The 20,675-nt window shown below is 42.5% G+C and overlaps 1 protein-coding gene across 1 annotated transcript in view; it reads right to left on the reverse strand.

Moving 5' to 3' along the window:
* Window positions 1-6,909: 6,909 nt before the first annotated feature.
* Window positions 6,910-20,675, reverse strand: part of mmp15b (matrix metallopeptidase 15b) — a 35,832-nt gene continuing 22,066 nt past the window's right edge. Inside the window, exons 6-10 of the mRNA XM_031290686.2 lie at window positions 20,331-20,527; window positions 14,305-14,443; window positions 9,812-9,962; window positions 8,092-8,210; window positions 6,910-7,607 (exon numbers count right to left, since the gene is read on the reverse strand). Coding sequence (XP_031146546.1) covers window positions 7,069-7,607; window positions 8,092-8,210; window positions 9,812-9,962; window positions 14,305-14,443; window positions 20,331-20,527 — 1,145 coding nt within the window. The 3' untranslated portion in view covers window positions 6,910-7,068. The remainder of the gene's footprint in view (window positions 7,608-8,091; window positions 8,211-9,811; window positions 9,963-14,304; window positions 14,444-20,330; window positions 20,528-20,675) is intronic.

Below are 20,675 nucleotides of genomic sequence, written 5' to 3' on the forward strand. Positions count from 1 at the left end.
TTCCAAAAGCTTGCAGCCCTCAGAGGCGCCTCCGTTAATTGATCACGAGTACTCAGACAAAGACAAAAGAACTCATTTGGTGTCAATTACGCCTGCGACGGGATGTGAGAAGGTGTTGCTATGCTTTCGGTCTTTGGTAACAACTTAGTCTGAGTCACAAAAACATCTCATTAAAAGCAGCCGTCAGTTTCTGTCCTGTAATTTTGGTGTTTGGATCAAATCCATCACCAAAAAAAGCCCTGCGGTGCTGTGAACAATGAATTTCCTCTCAGTGTGATGACACCATTGCCCTGTCAGTTTCTTACAGGCTCTACAAGCTGCTCGCTAACTTCCTCCTTGCTTTTTTGGCTTCCTGGCAATCAGCCAGAGCCCTCTCTCCCCACCTCCCGTGCTTCATAAGACCGCTCTGCTGCCTGTCCCGTGTGAGACAGGAAGCATGGCCCTATGGACAGTGACCTCACTGCAGGAAGAGAACGCAGGGTGTGTGTGGTGTGCTGTATCTGTGTGCAGAATTGCAATTCTCTAATTCTCTCCAGACAGTTCAGACAGCATAGCACTGCACCAGTCGCCGCATAAAAAGCTTACAAAAAAACGTTTAAATATTTTCAGAGCAATTTTTTAATGTGTACATGTCCAGCATGGCTTGTTAACACACTCAACTAGAGGTGAACACACAACAACACATGTATAAAATCTTACATTTTCTACAGAAAAAAAACCCAATAACAACCAATCGACAAAAAAAAGAATTGGAATGTTATTAACAAAAAAATATCCTATCAAGTTTGGAGAAAAAAAACACACAAAATCAAATCAAAATAAGACAATTATCAAAGATAAACAATAACCTCATCTTTTTTTATTGACTGCTGCTTTCTTCTTTTTTATTTTTCTTATCCCAGTCAAGGATTATGGTTAAGTTTTTTTCAGAAAGTCACTGAACCATTACTCAGGTAGTAATGAAGAGAGGCCGAGTGTGAGATGCCAAGTTCCACTATTGACGGTCAGTATAAGAAATAACTGAATCCATCCGAATCTACTCTCTACTGTAGCTGCGGTTAGTGGATGAAAGCAGTTTTCTTGAGCAGGGCTGCTCAAGACTTCCAACGCCTGTCTGGAGCACCATGAGAGCTGATCCGCTGCACTCATCCCGACACAGATGCTGAAAGTCATTTGTCAGCCATCTTTTCTGTCTCATCCCCCCCCCCCCCCCTTGGTGTGTAGTTGAGTTAGCCGAGTGGTGCTAAAATGAGTGGTTTCAGAGTGGATGGGGGGTCAATGCAAGGTGAGATGCACTTTGGGAAAAGAGAGAAGCATCTGGACAACCCACGATCCTTTTGGGTTCCAGCCATCATAAGCCACAAGGTTGACCCAAGTGGAACTGAAACAGAACACAGTCGTACTGCATGTCACATTGGACGGATCGTTTTTTTTTTTCCTTTGTCCTGTCCAGTCAGTTATTTATTGATCCGGTTTCCCCCATGCGGAGCTAGACTTTGCACAGGGCTGATGCAATGACTTTTTGAAGCTTGCCGTTATTTGGACGTGCAGGTATACGCAGTGACCGCAAGAAGCTGAAAATACAAGAGTGCACAGAGTGGAGAGCACAGACACGGCTAGAAGCATACGTGCCTTCTGAGTGATTGTGGAGATTTTTAACCGAGATGTTCCTTAAAAATAAAAAACCCCAAAAAAAAGCAAGGTATAAAGCCAAAACAGCAGGGCTGAATAAGGAACGCTTAACATGCAGTGTTTACAGAAACACATCCTGAGAGATGAAAGCTCAGACAAGCTCAGTGATACCCTAACCTTACCTAAACTTTGCATCAAGGCAATGCACTCCAAAACGAACGGGGCAGTATTGACATAAAAATAACTTGTTACTACAGTCACTACAGTGTTTGGAAGTGAATCCTTCCACATTATTAGATGTTGCTGAACAAGGAGGTGGATCTAAAAACAGGCTCTGCTGTGTGAGGTTGGACCTTGGCCTGGACTAGTTTCCTAAGGAGGGTGGGGGTGGGGGGGAAAGGAAGGTGAGGTTGGGGAAGACAATAATGTGTTTGTGTGTGTATTAGAGAGAGGGAAAATAGGCGGAGGAGAAAGAGAGTGTATGTTTCTGAGAGAGAGGGAGAGAGAGAGAGAGAGAGAGAGAAGGCCATTGTTGTTATTATGATCCCCTGGGGCTTAGAGGGCAGGGCTGGGCGGAGTGTGTGGAGGGGTGGTGATAGAGAGAGTGTGGGAGATTTACAGTCAGGAAACCGGCCTTTGCTTATGGAGAGTAGAGCTGATTAACTAAACACCTCCGCGCACACACACACACACACACACACACACACACACACACAGACACACACACATGCATCAATCAGCGTGGACAGCTTACTTTCCCAGCGTTTCAATATTTTTCTCTTCTGCTTGCTGTCCTAAGACAACGAATCCCTGTCAGTGTCACCCTACAGAGAATCTCTCAAGCTGCTGAATCGCAGAAACTGTAATTTCAAATAAAGAAAACTCAGGTACACTAGCCATTACTTCAACTTTTGAGTGGTTACTTTAGCTTTTGAAGTGGTTAACTCCCAGTGGGATTGCTGCGTGGAAGTCCCAGTGGAGAAAATGAGGGCTGATAAACAAGAACTCCGTACACAATGCTGTGTCGGGTGCAATGAGTCGACATTTTCTAAGCCTGTCCAGACACTAGGCTGTCTAAGCACTGATGTGCCTGGAGGACCAATGGAAGAACAGGACAGGAGAGAGAACAGAAGAGGGGTGTGGGGGTGCTTTTAACGCTGATTAGCTACGTCCGCCAACCCACCCCCCCCCCCTCCCCCCAACCCTGATGGTGAGGAGGTGAGCGATGGACACAGGACACCGTTTCCTGGCAACAGCTATTGACCGGCCACAGATCAATCTCTAGACTTCTGGTGACGGCTTATTATGTTCTTCCTTTTCTTCCTTGCAGTTAAGTGTCCTGTTAACTCTACCCCTGTCTGCGTGGGTGTCTCACCTCAACCTGTCTGCACCTAGCTGGAGGGGAGGTAACAGAACAGCCGTCTTGTGTATCGGTACCGTCTGTCAACGTACAGCCCGACTGGCGCGGAGGACAGATGAAGCTGCCACTGCGAGCGGTGGTGGAAGACGTATTAAGAGCCTTCACTTATCATCATCATCATCATCATCATCATCATCATTAGTTGTAGCGAACTGTAGGCTGTTATATTGTTGGGATGTTTAATTTATAATACCGGTAAGACATTGTATTTTATAAACGACATGTGTTTTGTAAAGTAACTAGTAACTAAAGCTGTAACAGATGAATGTAGTGGAGTAAAAAGTACAATATTTCTCTCTGAAATGTAGCGGAGTAGAAGTGGACAGTGGCATGAGAAGAAAAGACTCGAGTAAAGTACAAGTACGTCAACATTTGTACTTGTACAGTACTTGAGTAAATGTACTTAGTTACATTCCACTTAGTTACATGTAACTGGGTGTATTCACATCTACAAGTGAAGCACTTAACAGCAATATTGCTGAAAAAGCTCTGTCTTGTAAGCTAAAGTTTCCTCTTTGGCAGGAACTGTTGTTGAGATAGCAGGAGAATTTGGGTAATGAGCTATTGCCAGCGGGATAGAGCCATCAAAGTTCTCTCTCTCTCTCTCTCTCTACACCCTCCTTATTCCTTAGATCCAAGCTTAGCAAGTCAGGGGTCAGCTTCCCTCCCCCCTCCCCCTTCCCTTGTCTCAGCAACAAGAAATTCAGTCTCTCTTCACCCCCCCTGCCACCCCACCCCCATCCACATCTGTAACATGAGCCGGCTGAGCTAAGCCCCCTCTGGTCAGATTGGCAGCTTACTTCCAAATGCTACCTCAGATAAGCCTTCCTTCCATTCATATGTGAAGTTGCACTCTAAAGTCGTCCACTCCTACACTCTCTCTCTCTCTCTCTCTCTCTCTCTTTTTAAATTTAAAAACTAGCCTACACGTTTTGAATATCTTGAAAACGAGGGCTGCTTATTCCGCAGAAATATGGGTTAATGTCACAAACATTATTGAAAATGTATTCACATGGGTCAAGGGAAATCATCTTCTCATTGTTGAATAGTTTTACTAGTTTTACTCTTTGTTTTTCCGATGTATGTTTCCATGGCAGCCATTAGTTTCCATTCATTTCTGTACAGTATAAAAATCAGTAAACTCAAGCAAACTCTATAAAAGAAAACTTGCCTTGTAGTAAAGTTGTATGATCCGTCCAAGTGAATTATTTTTTGCATTTTAATAATTTGCGTGATTTTCATTCTCTACAAATATAAATGGAAATCAATGGCTTCCAGTGAACAGCAGAAAAAAAATCCATCAAACATTTCTGAAATACTGACATAATGAGTAGTTAAGATGGACATTTTTCCGTGCCTACGCTCCCCTTCGTCCCATCTCTGATCTTGCGAGATGAAAGGGGAGCGGAGAGTGTTTTGGTTTTGGGAGTTCAAAGTTTAGTTTCGGGGTTGCGGGGGTTAACAGCATTTGCACACACCTGCTGTTTTTTTAATGAAGAGGATTAGTCTGTATTCACATGAGCCTGCATGGCCCGAGCCCACCCTGGTGCTTACAGCTACGTTATATTTACAACAGATAGACCACAGGTCATCTGTGAAGTTCCTCAAATTGTCCTTTGAACAAAACACTAGCAGTAAAAAGTCCATTAGAAACCACATGGCACGTTAGCTGCCCCCTGTTCCATGTGTGGTGTTACATCCTGTTCCTACGTTAAAGGCCGTGGCTTTGCTTTGTTTCTTTCTTGTTTGTCACGCACACACACACACACACACACACACACACACACACACACACACACACACACACACACACACACACGCACAGTGATGGGCAATGAATGCCCCTTCTCTTGTGTTATTTCACAGCGAGGTGACAATTTTAAATTAGTGTGTCTCCTCTCTTGCAGAAAGAAAATGTCTTATTGTTGACTGAAAGGAAGCCACATAAATGAAAGTTGAGGGAAGAGATCCCCTTTAACGTCTGTACCCTTTCAGCCAAAGAGGTTTTTAAATGGTTTCCAAATAAGAAAAAGAGAGAAGGTAGACCGATTGTCCAACTATGTGAGCACAAGTTAAAGAAGGAAAACAAGGCATCTGTACTCTGAATTTAAAGGATAATTACTATTTATTACAACTTGGGACAATTTCTATCTATTTTTATAGCATTGTACTTGTCTTAAAGACTGTAAGCACTAGGAAAAAGCTACCCTGGCTCTGCCCATTTTTTGCTTATCTGAATCGAGGGTCTAAGGACAAAGGGTGTAGTTTGCTGTACATATTGATAGCTGTGTGCGCACAACTACGGCAAGTGTGGTGGGTCAAAGTAGAACCAGGAAGGTGGTATGTGAACTTGAATGTTTACAACAGACGGTTTGGGGTAATCATTTTACCGTCTGTCTTCATTTTTTGTTAGGTCTCTGTAAATTATAGAGTTATAGAGTTTGGCCTAGACCTTCTCTATCTGTAAAGTGTCCTGAGATAACTCCTGTTATGATTTGACACTATAACTTACATTTATTTTAATTTAATTCCCAGATCTCAGCAATTCACTTGATGAGTCCAGTGTTATTGTTACTGTTGAAATTGCCATTAAAAATAAGATTGACGTTGTAATAAACTAGAATTATCCTTTAAAACCAAAGCGGTGCCTGTATGACAACAAACTAAATTCTGATTGAGTTACAACCCCAGCCCAGTGTCTGTCAGAGGGAGTCAAAGGGAGGATAATATCCAGGCTCAAGGCCTCAAAATACCTCTGAATGTAAACTGCAATGAAATATCTGTTGTAACTTAACCCTGTTCCTCTCTAACTCACCTCCCACCGTGTGACACGCTGTACTGCAGAGCAAAGGCAAGAGATGGAGCAAGATGAAGAAGACGATGATGGTGAAGGGGGCAGGAACACTACCGAGCCCTACTTAAAGCGCAGTGGTCCGTCTATAAATCGCTTTCTCGTTTCTAACCCTTTGCATTTCTTTCTTTTGTGGCAACTGCGATAATGTAAGCAGATGTGGAGTCGTCGGCGAGGACAAAGCCCCTACTGAGATCAGGGGAAGGAGGAAGGCGGTGCAGAGATGGCAGAGAGAATAGAACGCTCTTCCTGGTTCAGAAATAATAATAACAACAACATAAAGTCACACAAAATGAACCAAAACATGAAGAAAAAAAAACAATGTGCAAACTTCTCTCATATAAATAGACTACAGTCAACGCATTGTAGAGCACCATGGGAGACAGGAGGAGGTTAGGGTGGTGTGTGTGTGGGGGTATGTATAAGTAAGACATAATCTATGCTTGCTTCTAGTGTGTGTGTGTTTGTGTGTGTGTGTGTGTGTGTCAGTACAACACGGTCTCACAGCAGTTTGTGTAATTGTCACGTTATTTTTAATCTACTGATTTGTGTACAACGACACGTTTATTTCGTTTTTTTCGTGGTGGCCAGCACGAAACGGGAACCATCTATTCAGAGGTTGGGTTTAGGAAAAAAACAACGGGGAAAGGACGTCTCGCACGCCGGGAGACGGCTGCCGGGAGACTCGCGACAATAACGGGACGGTTGTGATTAGGAAGACAACGGGGGAAACAAAACGCCACACGCGGGACGCGATCCCCTGTCTCCCGGGTGAAAGTCCTATTTGTTTGACCCATCCACCACCCCGACCAACCTCCCTACGCGGATTTTCGGCTTTTCATACTACTCCCTACCGTATTCGTGCTGTGATCACGAAATATGCTTCCCATTGAAATACATTACTTCACATTTTCGTGCTGGCCACCACGAAAAAAACGTCCTTGTGAACACAAATCAATAGATTAAATAACGTGAGCATTTCACGAACTGCCGTGAGACTGGGTTGGTCAGTACGATATTGGATCTACTACCACAAGTTGCGGGAGCCACTGAGCACAGAGACTGTAGACAGAGGGGTCGCTGGGAAGAGGCTTGGATTAGAGGAGGGCGGTGTCTAAGGTCCAACTTTAGGTTCATATAGTTCAGTGTCCCTTAATGTCCGGGGTCAGACCCAGTCCTGCAGCGAGCGCTTGCAGTGCACCAGCAGCCGCGGCGCCCCTTTGCTCTGCAGCGTGTTGATGATGGCGTAGATCAGTCCCAGGATGCACAGCACCAGGACCAGCGGGATGGTCACCATCAGGATGTTCATGGTGCGCTCCTCGCTGTCGTCCACCTTCAGCACCACGTCCACCTCGTTGGTGTCTTCCTCGCGACCCTCGCGGTCGTCTTCGTCTTTGTCTTTGCCACTGTCCGACCCTTTGCCCGCGTCTTTGTCCGTCCCGCCGTCGTCCGTCCCCACGCCGTCCGTCCCCTCGCGGTCTTTGCCCTTGTCGCCGTCGCGTCCGTCTGCGTCCGGGTTGAACGGCGGGCGGTTCACATCTGGGTATTTGCGTCCGGCGTCTGTGTCCGTGTCTCTGTCTGGGTCCAGGTCCACGCTGCAGCCCATGAAGTCTCTCAGGATGGACTTGGGGTAGCCTGGCTCGCTCTTCATGCGGTGGTTGTCAAACTTCCAGTACTTGGAACCCTTGTAGAAGAAGGTGTAGGCTGGAGGAGGCACGGAGAGCAGAAGGTGTCAGCCAGCGTAACCATTTGAAGACATACAATGTGAAGGAATAGTTGGACGTTTTTCTAACTCTTGCCAAGAGTTGCGTTTAAAAATAAAAGGATGTCAATCTTGGTCTCAATCATCTCACCTAACTCTCTGCAAGAAAGCGAATTATTTTTTCGAATTTCTCAAAATGTCAGACTATTTCTATAATAGCTTTAAAAATGTACTCGAAATTGTTTACTTATCCCAACTGCTTGGAGATTGCATGACATGATTGCATGTCACGTGTGGACTCAAATTCTCACACACGCCATCCCCTCGCTCTCCTGATGATTGTATGACCACACCCTGATTCTTTGTTTGAGGCATGTCTCTGTCGGCCCTAGCCCCTCCTTGCCCTTGTCTTACACACACACACACACACACACACACACACACACACACACACACACGGAAAGCTCTCCTCTTTTCTCAGCTCACCTCCATCATCGCTGAGGAAGGCCCCCTTGGGAGAAGAGGGAACTGACGCTCCCCAGACGCTGATTGGTTTCGGGTAGCCTCGGTCAGCCAAGCGTGACTGCTCGTTGAAGCGCCAGTACCTGCAGACAGCGACGGAGAACATGGTTATTACCGTTTAACAACTGTCTAAACAAGAAAGGAGCAGACTTCGCACACAGTACAGTACACGGTGGGCCTCTATGCTGTGTATATATATCAGTACAGTTTCCACAGAACATTCAAATCTGCTCCGAGTGTAAATGCACTAGAAAGTCAGTCAGTCATACTGTGCTTAGCGAGGGCTTATTGGATTTGCAGACCTAAAGTGTAATTATTTTTCTATGAGTTTTTTCATAAACATGTTACCCTTGCACACACTTGTTATTTCTGTTCTACAGCAGTGCAACGCCTGTTGGTAATTGTTCACAGAACTTTCTAACTTTGTTAACAAAGAGCTTAAGCTTAAGAGCTTAAAACTCACAGGACAATGCATAACATATAACAACATGAAACTGTTCCTGTGATCTCAATCATTTGGTCTATCTTTAGATGGAAATAAGAACCAAAAACCTCCAGATGGATAGACATAAACCCTTCACACTGTATAGACGCCATCTTGTGAACTTATTTCCTGCCTATACACATGAATATTCGTTAAAGCTAAAATCAAGCATCAATTATAAAGTCAATCCGATGTGTAACCGCTGTGTGAGGCTGTGTTTAGGCATGGTGATGCTTTGAGCTAAATGCTGACTTTAACGTGCTCACATTTAGCGCTGAAGATCTTTGCCGTGTAAAATGATTGAAATTAAGACCGAACCCGACGGGTTCAATTATTTTACACGGGCTCGGGCTCGGGCCGGGCTCGCGCTCCAGGTTGCGCGGTAAATGAGCAGTCAGGTGATGCGTTTCGATTAGCGCGAAAATGGATGCTGAGGAGGTGAAACGGAGACTGGCCTCTGGAGGACTTATTTTATTTCTTTTTTCCAACTTCCAAGTGGCCTATAGCCTCCGTTAGTCATGAATACACGATGTTAAAAAATGTATAAATGACTCATCCTTGACAAAAGGCAAAAGAGCCGTGTGCGTGAGCACATTTGAATAATGTCGGTGTTAGTCCTCCAGACAGCGGCAGCCTCGTCTGTTTTCTTTCTCTCCCTTCTCCGCCCCCGGCGTGCGTGCCCGCTGACATGCACTCTAACAATCACTGCTGATAGACGGCCTTTTGTACAGTCGGGCTGTAAACGGGTTGGGGCTTTCAAAAAGCTGTCAATCAAAATGTACTTGTCGGGCTCGGGCCGAATTCTGTCGGGCTGCAGCCTTGTCGGGCCTGACTTTTAAGGCCCGATTACAGCTCTACTCACATTTCTAATGATAACATGCTGATGTTCTGCAGTTATAATGTCCATCCATCTTATTTTAGCATGTTAGCATGCTAACATAGTACAGCTGACACAAAGTATAGCTGAGGTTGATGGGAATATCAGGTCATGAACCAAAGCATGACAAGACAAAACAATTTGAGAGCATACGCAATGCATTTTTAATTTGTTTCGTGGAATAATAGTAATTGAGATCGAGCTGGGGCTGTCTAACCTTTCACAGCTAATCAAACTATTAATATACTAATACATAATATATTAACATACTGGGTAAACAACAGGGGTTTCGTGTGCTGCTGACAGGTTGCAGGCTACGTTACCTGTCTCCTTGAAAGAAGTAAGTGAAGCCGGATGGCTCCCACCAGATGGCTGTGTCTATTCGGTCGTAGGGAATATCTTGACCATAATCAACCAGCTCCAATGGATAGCCCTGTTCCAGGTTAGCCTCCCTGAAAAGCCAGAATCTGTTTCCTGAGGAGAGGAGAGGCGAAGTGTAAATGGATTGTATTTATATAGCACTTTTCTAGTCTTAACAACTACTCAAAGTGCTTTTACATAGTACAGGAACCATTCAAACACATTCATACACTGTGGCCGAGGCTGCCGTGCAAGATGCCACCTGTTCATCAGATAAACATTCACACACTGATGGTGCAGCATTGGGAGTAAGTCTGGGTCCAGTGTCTTGCCCAAAGAAGAAAACTTTGACATGTGACTGCAGGGACCACCAACCTTCCAATTGGTAGGCACCGGCTCTATCACCTGAGCCACAGCCACTGCAAGGGCTTAAACAGTTAATTCCCTATCCACCCCACTAATAACCCTTATGGACTCTTGAAAATGTTAGCACACACAGTCATACTGTACATGTCCCGTACACTTGGTTACACACACATCCGCATACAAGAGCAGATATACCCATACACATCCTGCTCGTGTGCACACATTTAATTTGCTGGCACAGAATATGTTAATAATTGAAACTAAATGAGGAATAAAAAGAGAACAATGAGAAGAATCAGAGAAACCAAACCAGCATTTACACACTTGTAAATGATAGCAATCAACAACAAAAAACTCACAGCAGAAACGAGTACGTCATTGATTTAATAGTTTTGGTTGAGCTTCTAATTAACTAAAGCAGATTTTACTGTGTCAGACAGGGGGACTCCGTTCCCCCTGGCACCATTAGATCTCTCCTCTTGGCCTGCCGCCTACCTAAAATGAAAGCTCTACACTCAGCATCTGGAGAGAACAAGAGGTTGACGCAATGCTTCCCAGGCTCCCTGCGGTGCTCAGCTCTGATGTAAAATCCCATGACTTATTCCATGACTTTCCATAACTGCGCCAGAGTGCATCAGTGACCTAAGGAACTGAGTCCTTCCTGCTGTGTGACTGTTGTTTTTCTGAAGGCATAAACAGTTTGGTTTCTCTTACAGTTGGGCTTGTGTGGGATAAAGACAGCTGTGAAACCCCCTGGGTAAACCAACAGCTGTGTAAAAGAAGTGAATCAATCATTTTTTGTCTGGTTCACACGTTTGATAATAGATATTCCATATTTTTGATGCCATATAATATGTCCAAAATCCTAGGCCCTTCTCAATACATACAAATCCAAACTTGCTTTCTTGGCAGTTGGTAACTCCAAACTCCAAACAACAACCGACGCAGTAATCCCCAAATTAAATTTGGGAATAACAATACTGTCAGCTGACCAGTGAGGAATCGGTTATTTTGTCAATGCAGAATATGTACAGTGTGCGCAGATATGTGGCGTCTAAACTCTGGCCTTCTCAGGGCTCGACGGTAACTTATATATCTTCAATAACAGACGCGATGGCAGAATCTACACATCTCCATCTCCATTCTCCAGCGGCAGCCACCTTTGTTGTAAACAAATTCAACCCAAGCGCTCTTTGGTGACGTGGTTGATTACGTTACTGTTGATCATCTGTCCATCATCGTATAAAGCCCGCCCTGACAATTTGATTGGTCCGAACAGCTCTGGTTCGAGCATAGTTGCTCCTCAACGGATCAAGTCCAGACCAGAACTTCCCAACCTCAAATGTTGTGGGTGGGGCTAAGTTCGGCTGACATCCAGGCTAATTCCATTCCATTACATCCATTACATTTGCATTTGGACAAGTCTTGGCCAAGCAAAGGCCACAAGTCCATGAGAACGAGTACAGAAATTAAAATGCCGATTGAGAAAGGGCTGCTGTCTTCAAGCTGACAGAAAGTCAAGTCGATCTGATTGGTCCATTTCAAGCTCTGTGTTTCTCTCCCCTTCTCTTGAGCTCTCAAGTCTGCCCCTCCTTCCTCCCTTGTATCTCCCCTTCTCTTCATTTCTCTAGTTCTTTCTTTGCTAATGGCTCGCAGCCAAGTGTCACAGTGAGAGGCCGGCCGATGACATCATCCTCCTCATCATCAACAGCTGCCCCAAAGCCTGTAGCTCCCAGAGTCGAGCCGCATTAAAGACTCAGCTCTTTCTTTTTTCATTCAACAGACTTAATCCACCGTTGTAAAAGACAAGCGGCTCTCGGTGACTCACAGCATAAATAATGAGCTGCGTTTAAAGAGATTTATACTATATGCACTTTCTCAAGGAGGTGGGGGTGTGTGTATATATCGTCAACATAGTCTGAAGAAGATGAAAAAAAATATATACAGCATATATACATAAATATGAAAGCATTAAGTCAGAATGGTTTGAAATTACCCTGTAGCATTATAAATGTATTGTGGTTGTAAAGAAGAAACCAGATGGTGGATGGTTTTCTATGCAGGAGAGTATATTAATGTCAGAGGGTATACTTATGCTCCATATGCTCGTGATATGAAACCTACACTACTAAAAAAATAGATATATATCTTATCTATAAAGATGAAAAGAGGAGAATATTTCCCTTAAGGAGCTGACATGCTGCTACATATGTAAGACAGACTGACTTATGATGAATCCTGGATCTTGTGTTCTACCGCTGCATCCGTCGTGTATTGGCACGGCAGAGGAAACTGCTCTGCTTCACTGGAAACTGAATCCCAACACTGGTGTTGTTTGTCATTGTTGCTTCTTAAGTGTAGCAGGTCTGTGACACAACGTGTGTATGTTACTTTCCTGCATGCAGTATGGCAGCTACTATCCTAATTTCAAAATTGGAAATATTCTCAAAGGCTGTTGTTGCTCCTGGAGGTCTGTCATGCTCTACAAGATACAGATAATAATACCAGAAGAAGATTATTTAGAACAGACCAAGGCCTGTTTTTACAGCAACAATAACCAGAAACGTAGAAACCTATTCATATTCCCTAAAGGAGATCGAGTGGAGGGGGGGATAAGACGAGTATGAATGAATTGGTGAATGTGAGTCAGTTGGTTTGATGACCACTTTTATGAAAAGAAATGTAGTTTAGATGCAAGAATTTGGTTTGTTATTTGTATTATATCATTAAAGAAATATGAGAATTGCAGGTTTCCTGCCGTATTATACTTGATTCAATACTTAATCCGTGACCTAAATGATAAAAGGTGAAATGTCTTTACAGTGATGAGTGATAAAAGACAAACCATCAGGCTCCCCCATTAGGCTGTAAGGTAGCAATTCAAATGATGGACTTCTGTCCAACTAACCTTGTTTCATTTTGGTTTCACAATTGGTCCATCTAGCCAACGTGGAACCAATATAAACAACAAATATACTAGCATGTGCCCCAAACTAGGGCTGGGCGATATGGAGAAAATCAAATATCACCATATTTTTGACCAAATACCTCGATATCGATACCACAACGATATTGTACTGTTGACAATTGGTGCTTTCACAAAATATTTACACAATGAGAAATAATCACCAGTAATGTGGATATAATGGCTAAGTGGGTAAAGGCAAATAATAGAACAGTTACAGTCTGGTAAGTTCAGAAAATGACATCACTTTACTGTAATGCAGCCTTTAAAACCAGGAAAAGACAACACTTATGCCATATTACGATATCCAAAATCTAAGACGATATCTAGTCTCATATCACGATATCGATATAATATCGATATATCGCCCAGCTCTACCCCAAACATAAAACCTTGTGTTGTCTCCCATTCGACCACGCACTTGTCGTCCTCCCGGGTCAAAACTGAAAATCAACACTTTTTCTGATGTTTTTGCTGCTTTTTTTTACGTTTAACGCTTCTTTTCACTACCATGTATAAACACCACAAACACCAACTTATTACTAGTTTTACACTTATTTTTGGAATTCATGGTCAATAAACCTCATTTATAGGAAATTATACCTAATACTTGAGTTAAAAAAGCAGAAATTATGAATTATTTAGACTAATATTAAAGGAAAGATAATCACAGAAGGGTATTTGTCAACGTTCAGTTGAGATACTGTTTCGAAACATTTCAGTTTTTTTTTTCAAATGCTAAAAAATTGAATAAAACACCCAAAATTCAATGAGAGTATAGATCTGATCATTTGTTGTACTTGCGAAGTGCGTTGCATGGAATCATCTGTGTTATTTTTGGGTAATTCAAAATTAGGTAATTAACAAGAAACTCATATTTCTGATATAGAAATTTTGAAAACGGGTCAAATTTGACCCGAAGATAACACAAGGGTAAAACAACTTCAGGCAATGCAGCGCTTGTTTTCGGCTACAAAACCAACAATTTCTAACTTTGAGAATGTACACGCAGCGAGGTGCAGACCAGTGTGAGCTTAAGTGAAAAAAATCAAAAACCCACCACACAATTCTACTCCAGTATTCCATTCTTCATTCATCTAAAACGTGCTGGTGTTTGCTGCTTACCTTTAAAGAAGACGAACCTGCCGTCGTGTCTCTCGTAGGCGGCGTCTATGTCTCCAGGCAGACCCCTCCAGAAGTGACCGATGGGCATGGGGTAGTTATCCAGAACCCTGTTCCTACGCACCCGCCAGAACCAACGGCCCTGAGGGGACAACATTAACAAGTGTTTCAGTGTGCATCATTTCCTATCGTCGGTTAAACACAGTTTGGAAAGTTCAGTCGTTTCTCCTGAGACTCAACGCCAAAGTAAACCACTGCCCAAATAGGTTCAAAATATATGGCTTCATATCTCATTCTAAGTATAAATATCTCTCTGTCTTTTCAAAACACTCCTATGCACAGGGATATGCAGTGTATTCAATTCCATTCCGTTTATTTTAGAAGGAGGCAGTGCAAATTGATAAAAGGCATGATTATACATGGATTAAAAATTCCAGAATTAGCCAAAAGGCAATTTTTCATCTGTAGTCCCCTGGCCTTGATGCAGGGTTTTTCCTGCATAGAGGAATTTTTGCCTCCCCCCCCCAAAAAAAAGGTTTTAGTCAGCCATAAAGGAAAATCATCAGCACCAAAATAAAAAAAGAATTGAGAATAAAAATAGCAATTCAAATCCTCTCTTAATGTGTTTAAGATCAATTTACCAAACAACCGTTGAACAAGCAGAACATAAACTCACAGATAGATGGATAGACAGAGATAGATAGATGGATGGATAGATGGATAGATGGATGGATGGATAGATGGATAGATGGATGGATGGATAGATGGATGGATGGATAGATGGATGGATGGATGGATGGATGGATGGATGGACAGATAGATGGAGGATAGATGGATGGATGGATAGATGGATGGATGGATGGATGGATGGATGGATGGATAGATAGATGGATGGACTTTATTAATCCCAAATTGGGAAATTACTTTGTTATAAGCAGCAAGTTACTTGGACATACACACATACTCACTCACACACATACAGAATAATAAATAAGATTAAAAAAAAAATAAGATGAAATAAAATAAGACAGCAAAGATAAAAATGGCAGAACAACTACTGAAAAATATACTTAGAGGAATGAAACTTTTTTTTTTACATGTATAAACAAGTGTAGAATAAAATGTACAACCTACATCCATAGTATATATGACAAAATCAAATGATGTATAATATTAAACATGAAGTAACCAGTGTGCAAGTAGCATAATAGTGCAATATTGTAATGTGTGAGGTAATGAGATCTCACACACAGCTGTGAATTGTTGTACAGTTTTATGGAATGATTTCTTGTAGCGGTCCGTGCGACATACATGTACCGGACTCCCGGTGATTTATTTAAAGGTGCCCTGCCACACATATTTCATTACTTTGTGGTAATGTCTGAAGTTCTACCATGGACTCTGTAACATTTCTTTGTGGAAACAATGCCTTGGTTACCTTGTTTCAAGCCAGTCTAGCGTGGTATAGAAAGCCTGCAGGAAGACTCAGCTCGACTTGTGCCCGTTCTCATTAATATTCAACGAGCTAAGCTGCTTGACTCTGATTGGCTAACAGTTAGCCAATGAGAGCCTGGCTATCAGCATCCTTTACCCAGCGCAACTGGGCGAGCTCATGAATAGTAATGAGCTCAGGCAACACCACGTCAGACTGACCAGCTTTGTAATTGGCCTGATTTCTCCCCTTATTTCTTTTCAGTGGCTAGAGCTGACAGAGGAGGTAGCAGTTCATTTTCACATTCACCACATAACACAAACACATATGGACCTAACATATTTCCAAAATATACAAGTAAAAACGGTTTTGTGTGGCAGGGCACCTTTAAGTATTCATATTTTAACCAGTTTTGTTAATTGGGGTTTACTTTACTCAAGCATAATATACATTTTTGTTTATCAAATTAACAGAAATTACAGGTATATGCATAGATTTCTGTCAAATAAGGTAACAGAATTGCCTTTACTGTACGCGGACCCATCATGCTTCCTGTTGTGCGTAGTCCCCCCACAACCCCCACCCCCCAAAGGCCCATTCTGAGTCAGGAAAAACCCTGCGATGTTGGAAGAAAGAGAGAACACAAGCAGAGCAGAACAAGACAGCACAGAAGCAAAACGATTAGCAACAAAACAAAGCACAGAGCAGAACAGGTTACAAGGTCAAACAACAGAGCACAGAGTATAAAGATTAGACAAGGCACAGGAGCTGCTCTCTTTTTTATCCGTCAAATGGTTTGAGCTATTTGACCCACTGTGGTCCGGCAGCGCTGTAGTAATGCTTGATGGTCATCGTGCCAAGCAAAGTGGGGTCTGCCGGATAACTAGACCAGAACGTACAATAAACTAACAATAGCGGAAGACTGGCCGGCTAATAATAGTCGGTCTCTGCTCTGGTGGCTTCATTGCACCCCCTAATTGCACTCTCTCTGTTGATCACAGCCTGATACAAGACAAAGTCACGGTTAGAGTGTTTTCATTATCAAGCCAGCGGCACAAATCAAGGGAAATCACTAGTAGCACATTTGAACCCAAGCACAGAATATCATACCTACTTTACATGCTGTGCACACAAGGCAGCAGACAGATTTACAGCAGAAGCGCTCCGACTCATTCATAAGTGGTGAGTCAGTAGCCCTGCTTGTCCTGGATAATGTAACGGTAAAATGCTCAGTGCTGCTTCTTTCTGGCAAGCACACGTAGGTTTGTCCTTCACGCAGGACACGCTGGCAGACAATACGGCGCGGCATGGTATGGAATGGAACAGAATGGAGATGGGTTGGCGAGAGCTGAGAGAAACAGAACAGGGCCGAACTGAACACACTGCGTGCTCTTCGATTTGTGTGGTCTGACAGCTCTTTCCATTGACCAGATTAAGACTGAGTTGACCATATTAGTCCTCGGCAGAACAGACCAGATCTCACTGTGGGAGTTTCAATATTGAAAGCAGCTCCGTGTGCTCTGCTCGCTGTCTTTATGTCAAGCCCTCTGCTGGGAAGATTTACTAAAAGTGAATAAAAGAAAATGACAGCCCCTTTCTTTCTTTCTTTCTTTTGATGGACAGGACTTTGTGGAGAAGAGAGAGTGGCACTGATGTGCTACAGTTTACTCCCACCCACACAGTACATTAAGTAAGTCAGTTTGCCTATGCAGAGTCATAGCAGAGAAGAGCATTGTCTACTATTAATAACTACAGTTTCTGAACAGTGGAGGCATCAATTTCAAATTTACATGACCACAATTCGAAATGAACACCAATCCCAAGTCAAGCGCTACATGACAATAACGGTGTTTTCACAACCGTTCGTTTGCTCTGGTCCCAATCACTTGATGAGTTTGCAAACTTGGAGCGTTTTCGGATTCGAACCAGATTAATAGGCAGGCTATATAAAAAATAACATCATCAAGGGATGTAGATTCATACTATTTTTATTGAAATGTAGGCTACTTGCTACAGGCAGAGAGGGCAAAAGAATTTAATCAATGCACATAATTGTGGCGATCTGAATTCAAATAGACCTATTTTCCTTTTGTGCGTCTGTGGTATTAACTTTAATGAGAGGGGCTGTAGCTGAAACGAAACATAAACTAAACTAACAAACAAAACTACAATCCATTTGAATTATCTACGAATGATGAATTTTACTGTTGGCACTTGGTAGGTAGTTGTTCCATTATATTCACAATATTGAACCAATCACTCAAAATAAATTAATTGCTTTTGGTCCGCATTCCCTCTGATCAGGTCATAGTTTAAGAAGCACTGGTGGGCAAGGAAAAAGTTAATTTTGGACACTAATTAATGCCATCCAGACTAGCTTCATGACTGTGGATGAAACCCAAGAGCATCAACATTACTGACTGAGATGAAACCCAAGAGCACAGATATAACTGTTTGACCATGTGCAGGCAGCTGTACGCCAAGTCTAAAACTACTGGTCAGTGTCAAAAACACTTAGAGTCTGAGATATGAGATATTCATAGACTGCTCTCTGGGTGTCCGAGTGACAGGGCTCTGTCATATTCTACTCTTCGACACTAATAATGCAAATAGAAACTCACAGATAGATGGATAGATGGATGGATAGATGGATGGATGGATGGATGGACTTTATTAATCCCAAATTGGGAAATTACTCAGTTATAAGCAGCAAGTTACTTGGACATACACACATCCTCACTCACACACATACAGAATAATAAATAAGATACAAAATAAGATGTGAAATAAATAAAATATAATAAGACAGCAAAGATAAAAATGCCAGAACAACTACTGAAAAATATACTTAGAGGAATTAAACTTTTTTTTTACATGTATAAACAAGTGTAGAATAAAAGGTACAACCTACATCCATAGTATATATGACAAAATCAAATGATGTATAATATTAAATATGAAGTAACCAGTGTGCAAGTAGCATAATAGTGCAATATTGTAATGTGTGAGGTAATGAGATCTCACACACAGCTGTGAATTGTTGTACAGTTTTATGGAATGTGGAATGTGTCTATAATGCAAATAGAAACACCTGCATCAGTTATTTTATCAGCTCAAACTACTTTTATATTTCACCCTTGGCACAGGCATATCAAAGGGTTTACTGGGATCCGGTTTAAGATGTGGCCGATAGTTTAATACAGTTAGGTAACGTCAGCTGTTTGAAATCCCTAGTGCTGCGGTTCCCTGTTTAATGTCAACATTTCAGATATCATGACAACATTTCTGGAAGTGAAGCTGAGGCTCCTGTACTGTAAAGCCTGGCCGCTCTCTGTCCAGCTCCGTCTAATATCTGCAAACCTCTTCAGTGTTCAACGCTGCCAACACTGGACACCTCCTCTGACCTCTCCCACTGACACACATCAATACTTATCTCTGTAGAGCTGCACTAAGTATAGAGCATCACTGAACAAATCCTGGAGGTGAGAGAACATGTCATATGGAGCCCTATTTGCTGCTGAAATTTCAGTTAATTTAACTTTGAGAATGACCACAGAAATATCTTGCATCATCGACACTGACCAGGAACTAGGGCTGCACAATACAGCATATTGTTTTGTTTTTTTTATCGTCATCGCCATTTCAACTTGCGCAATAAAAACATAGCAAAAGGCTGCGACATATCGCGAATGCCACAGAGATTTTTTAGTTAGTTTACAGAAAATATCAGTAGAAAACTGCACTCTTAAATGTAACTGACATCCTTTTTTTAGTGGTGCAATTTATGTTCAATTTGTTCAATAAAAGAATGTCGTAATTTTGTTTCCGTTTTTTTTTTTTTATTCAACAGGCAAATTGTTGTATTTTAGCAGAATACTGTAAGCTGTAAGGCCGAACAGAGTACACTTTAATATCTGTTTATTTATCGTAAGTAATTTTCTTATTGCGATACTTCAACAATCTTATCGCATATTTTCCTCATATCAAGCAGCCCTACCAGAAACCATCACCTCCACTTAGCAGATGTATAAAAATACATGACCACAGGGCTGAGTTGCATAATATATATATATATATATATATATATAAAATAAATAATACAACCCAGCTGACAGCAACTGCAGTCAACAGCGAAATGACCCGTACTGGAAAACAGTTTTCTAAACCATATCTCTTAAAGGAAGAAATCCTGCTAATAGCTCACCGCTGCTTCAGCCCTTATGAATGTTTCGTGTGGGTCCAGAGGCTTTTTAAGGCAAACACCTGACCACGCCCCGCCCTTTTAACAGTGTTCCAGCTAATAAAAACACGGGCCCTGTCGGTTTACAATCCACAAGGACCTGATGGAAAACAGACCTCGTCTTGGCTGCGCACACGCCGTTTGTTACCAACTGATTCTACAGAAAAGAATAACTAATTTATTGACACAGTTAACTTGTCAGGACAGATCCACTGCTGGAATCGGACTGAATTTCCAAGCAAGGACATTTCATAAACCACTGTGAAGATAAACATATCTCTTCTAACGTTTTATGGTCATAACTTAGATCAGGCTAGTTAAAAGAGGCACCTATTTCCTGATCCTCAATCCACTTACCTTGAAAACAAACATCTCTCCTCGGAGCATAGCCACCGTGTCAAAGTTCCCTTCACAGATATTGGGTCCATAGTGATCTGGTCTTTCAGTGGTCCTGGGGCGGTCAGGGTGCCGAGGCGGGGTCTGAGGTGGCCTGGGCTCTGGGCGACGGGGTGTCACGGTGGGCAGGGCCTGGGTGGGGCCGCTGTCTGCTTGACCTGCAGGGACAGACCAACAGGGAGTGGTTAAACATACATATTTTATCACATTATACATAATGACCAGATATAGGACTGGCTGACTGAAGAGAGAATACACTAAAGCGTCAAGCTTTAAACTGCCTAATTCAAATTAATGGAAAGAAAA

Source organism: Sander lucioperca, chromosome 3 (genome assembly GCF_008315115.2).
Source record: "Sander lucioperca isolate FBNREF2018 chromosome 3, SLUC_FBN_1.2, whole genome shotgun sequence".
Classification (NCBI taxonomy): Eukaryota; Metazoa; Chordata; class Actinopteri; order Perciformes; family Percidae; genus Sander; species Sander lucioperca.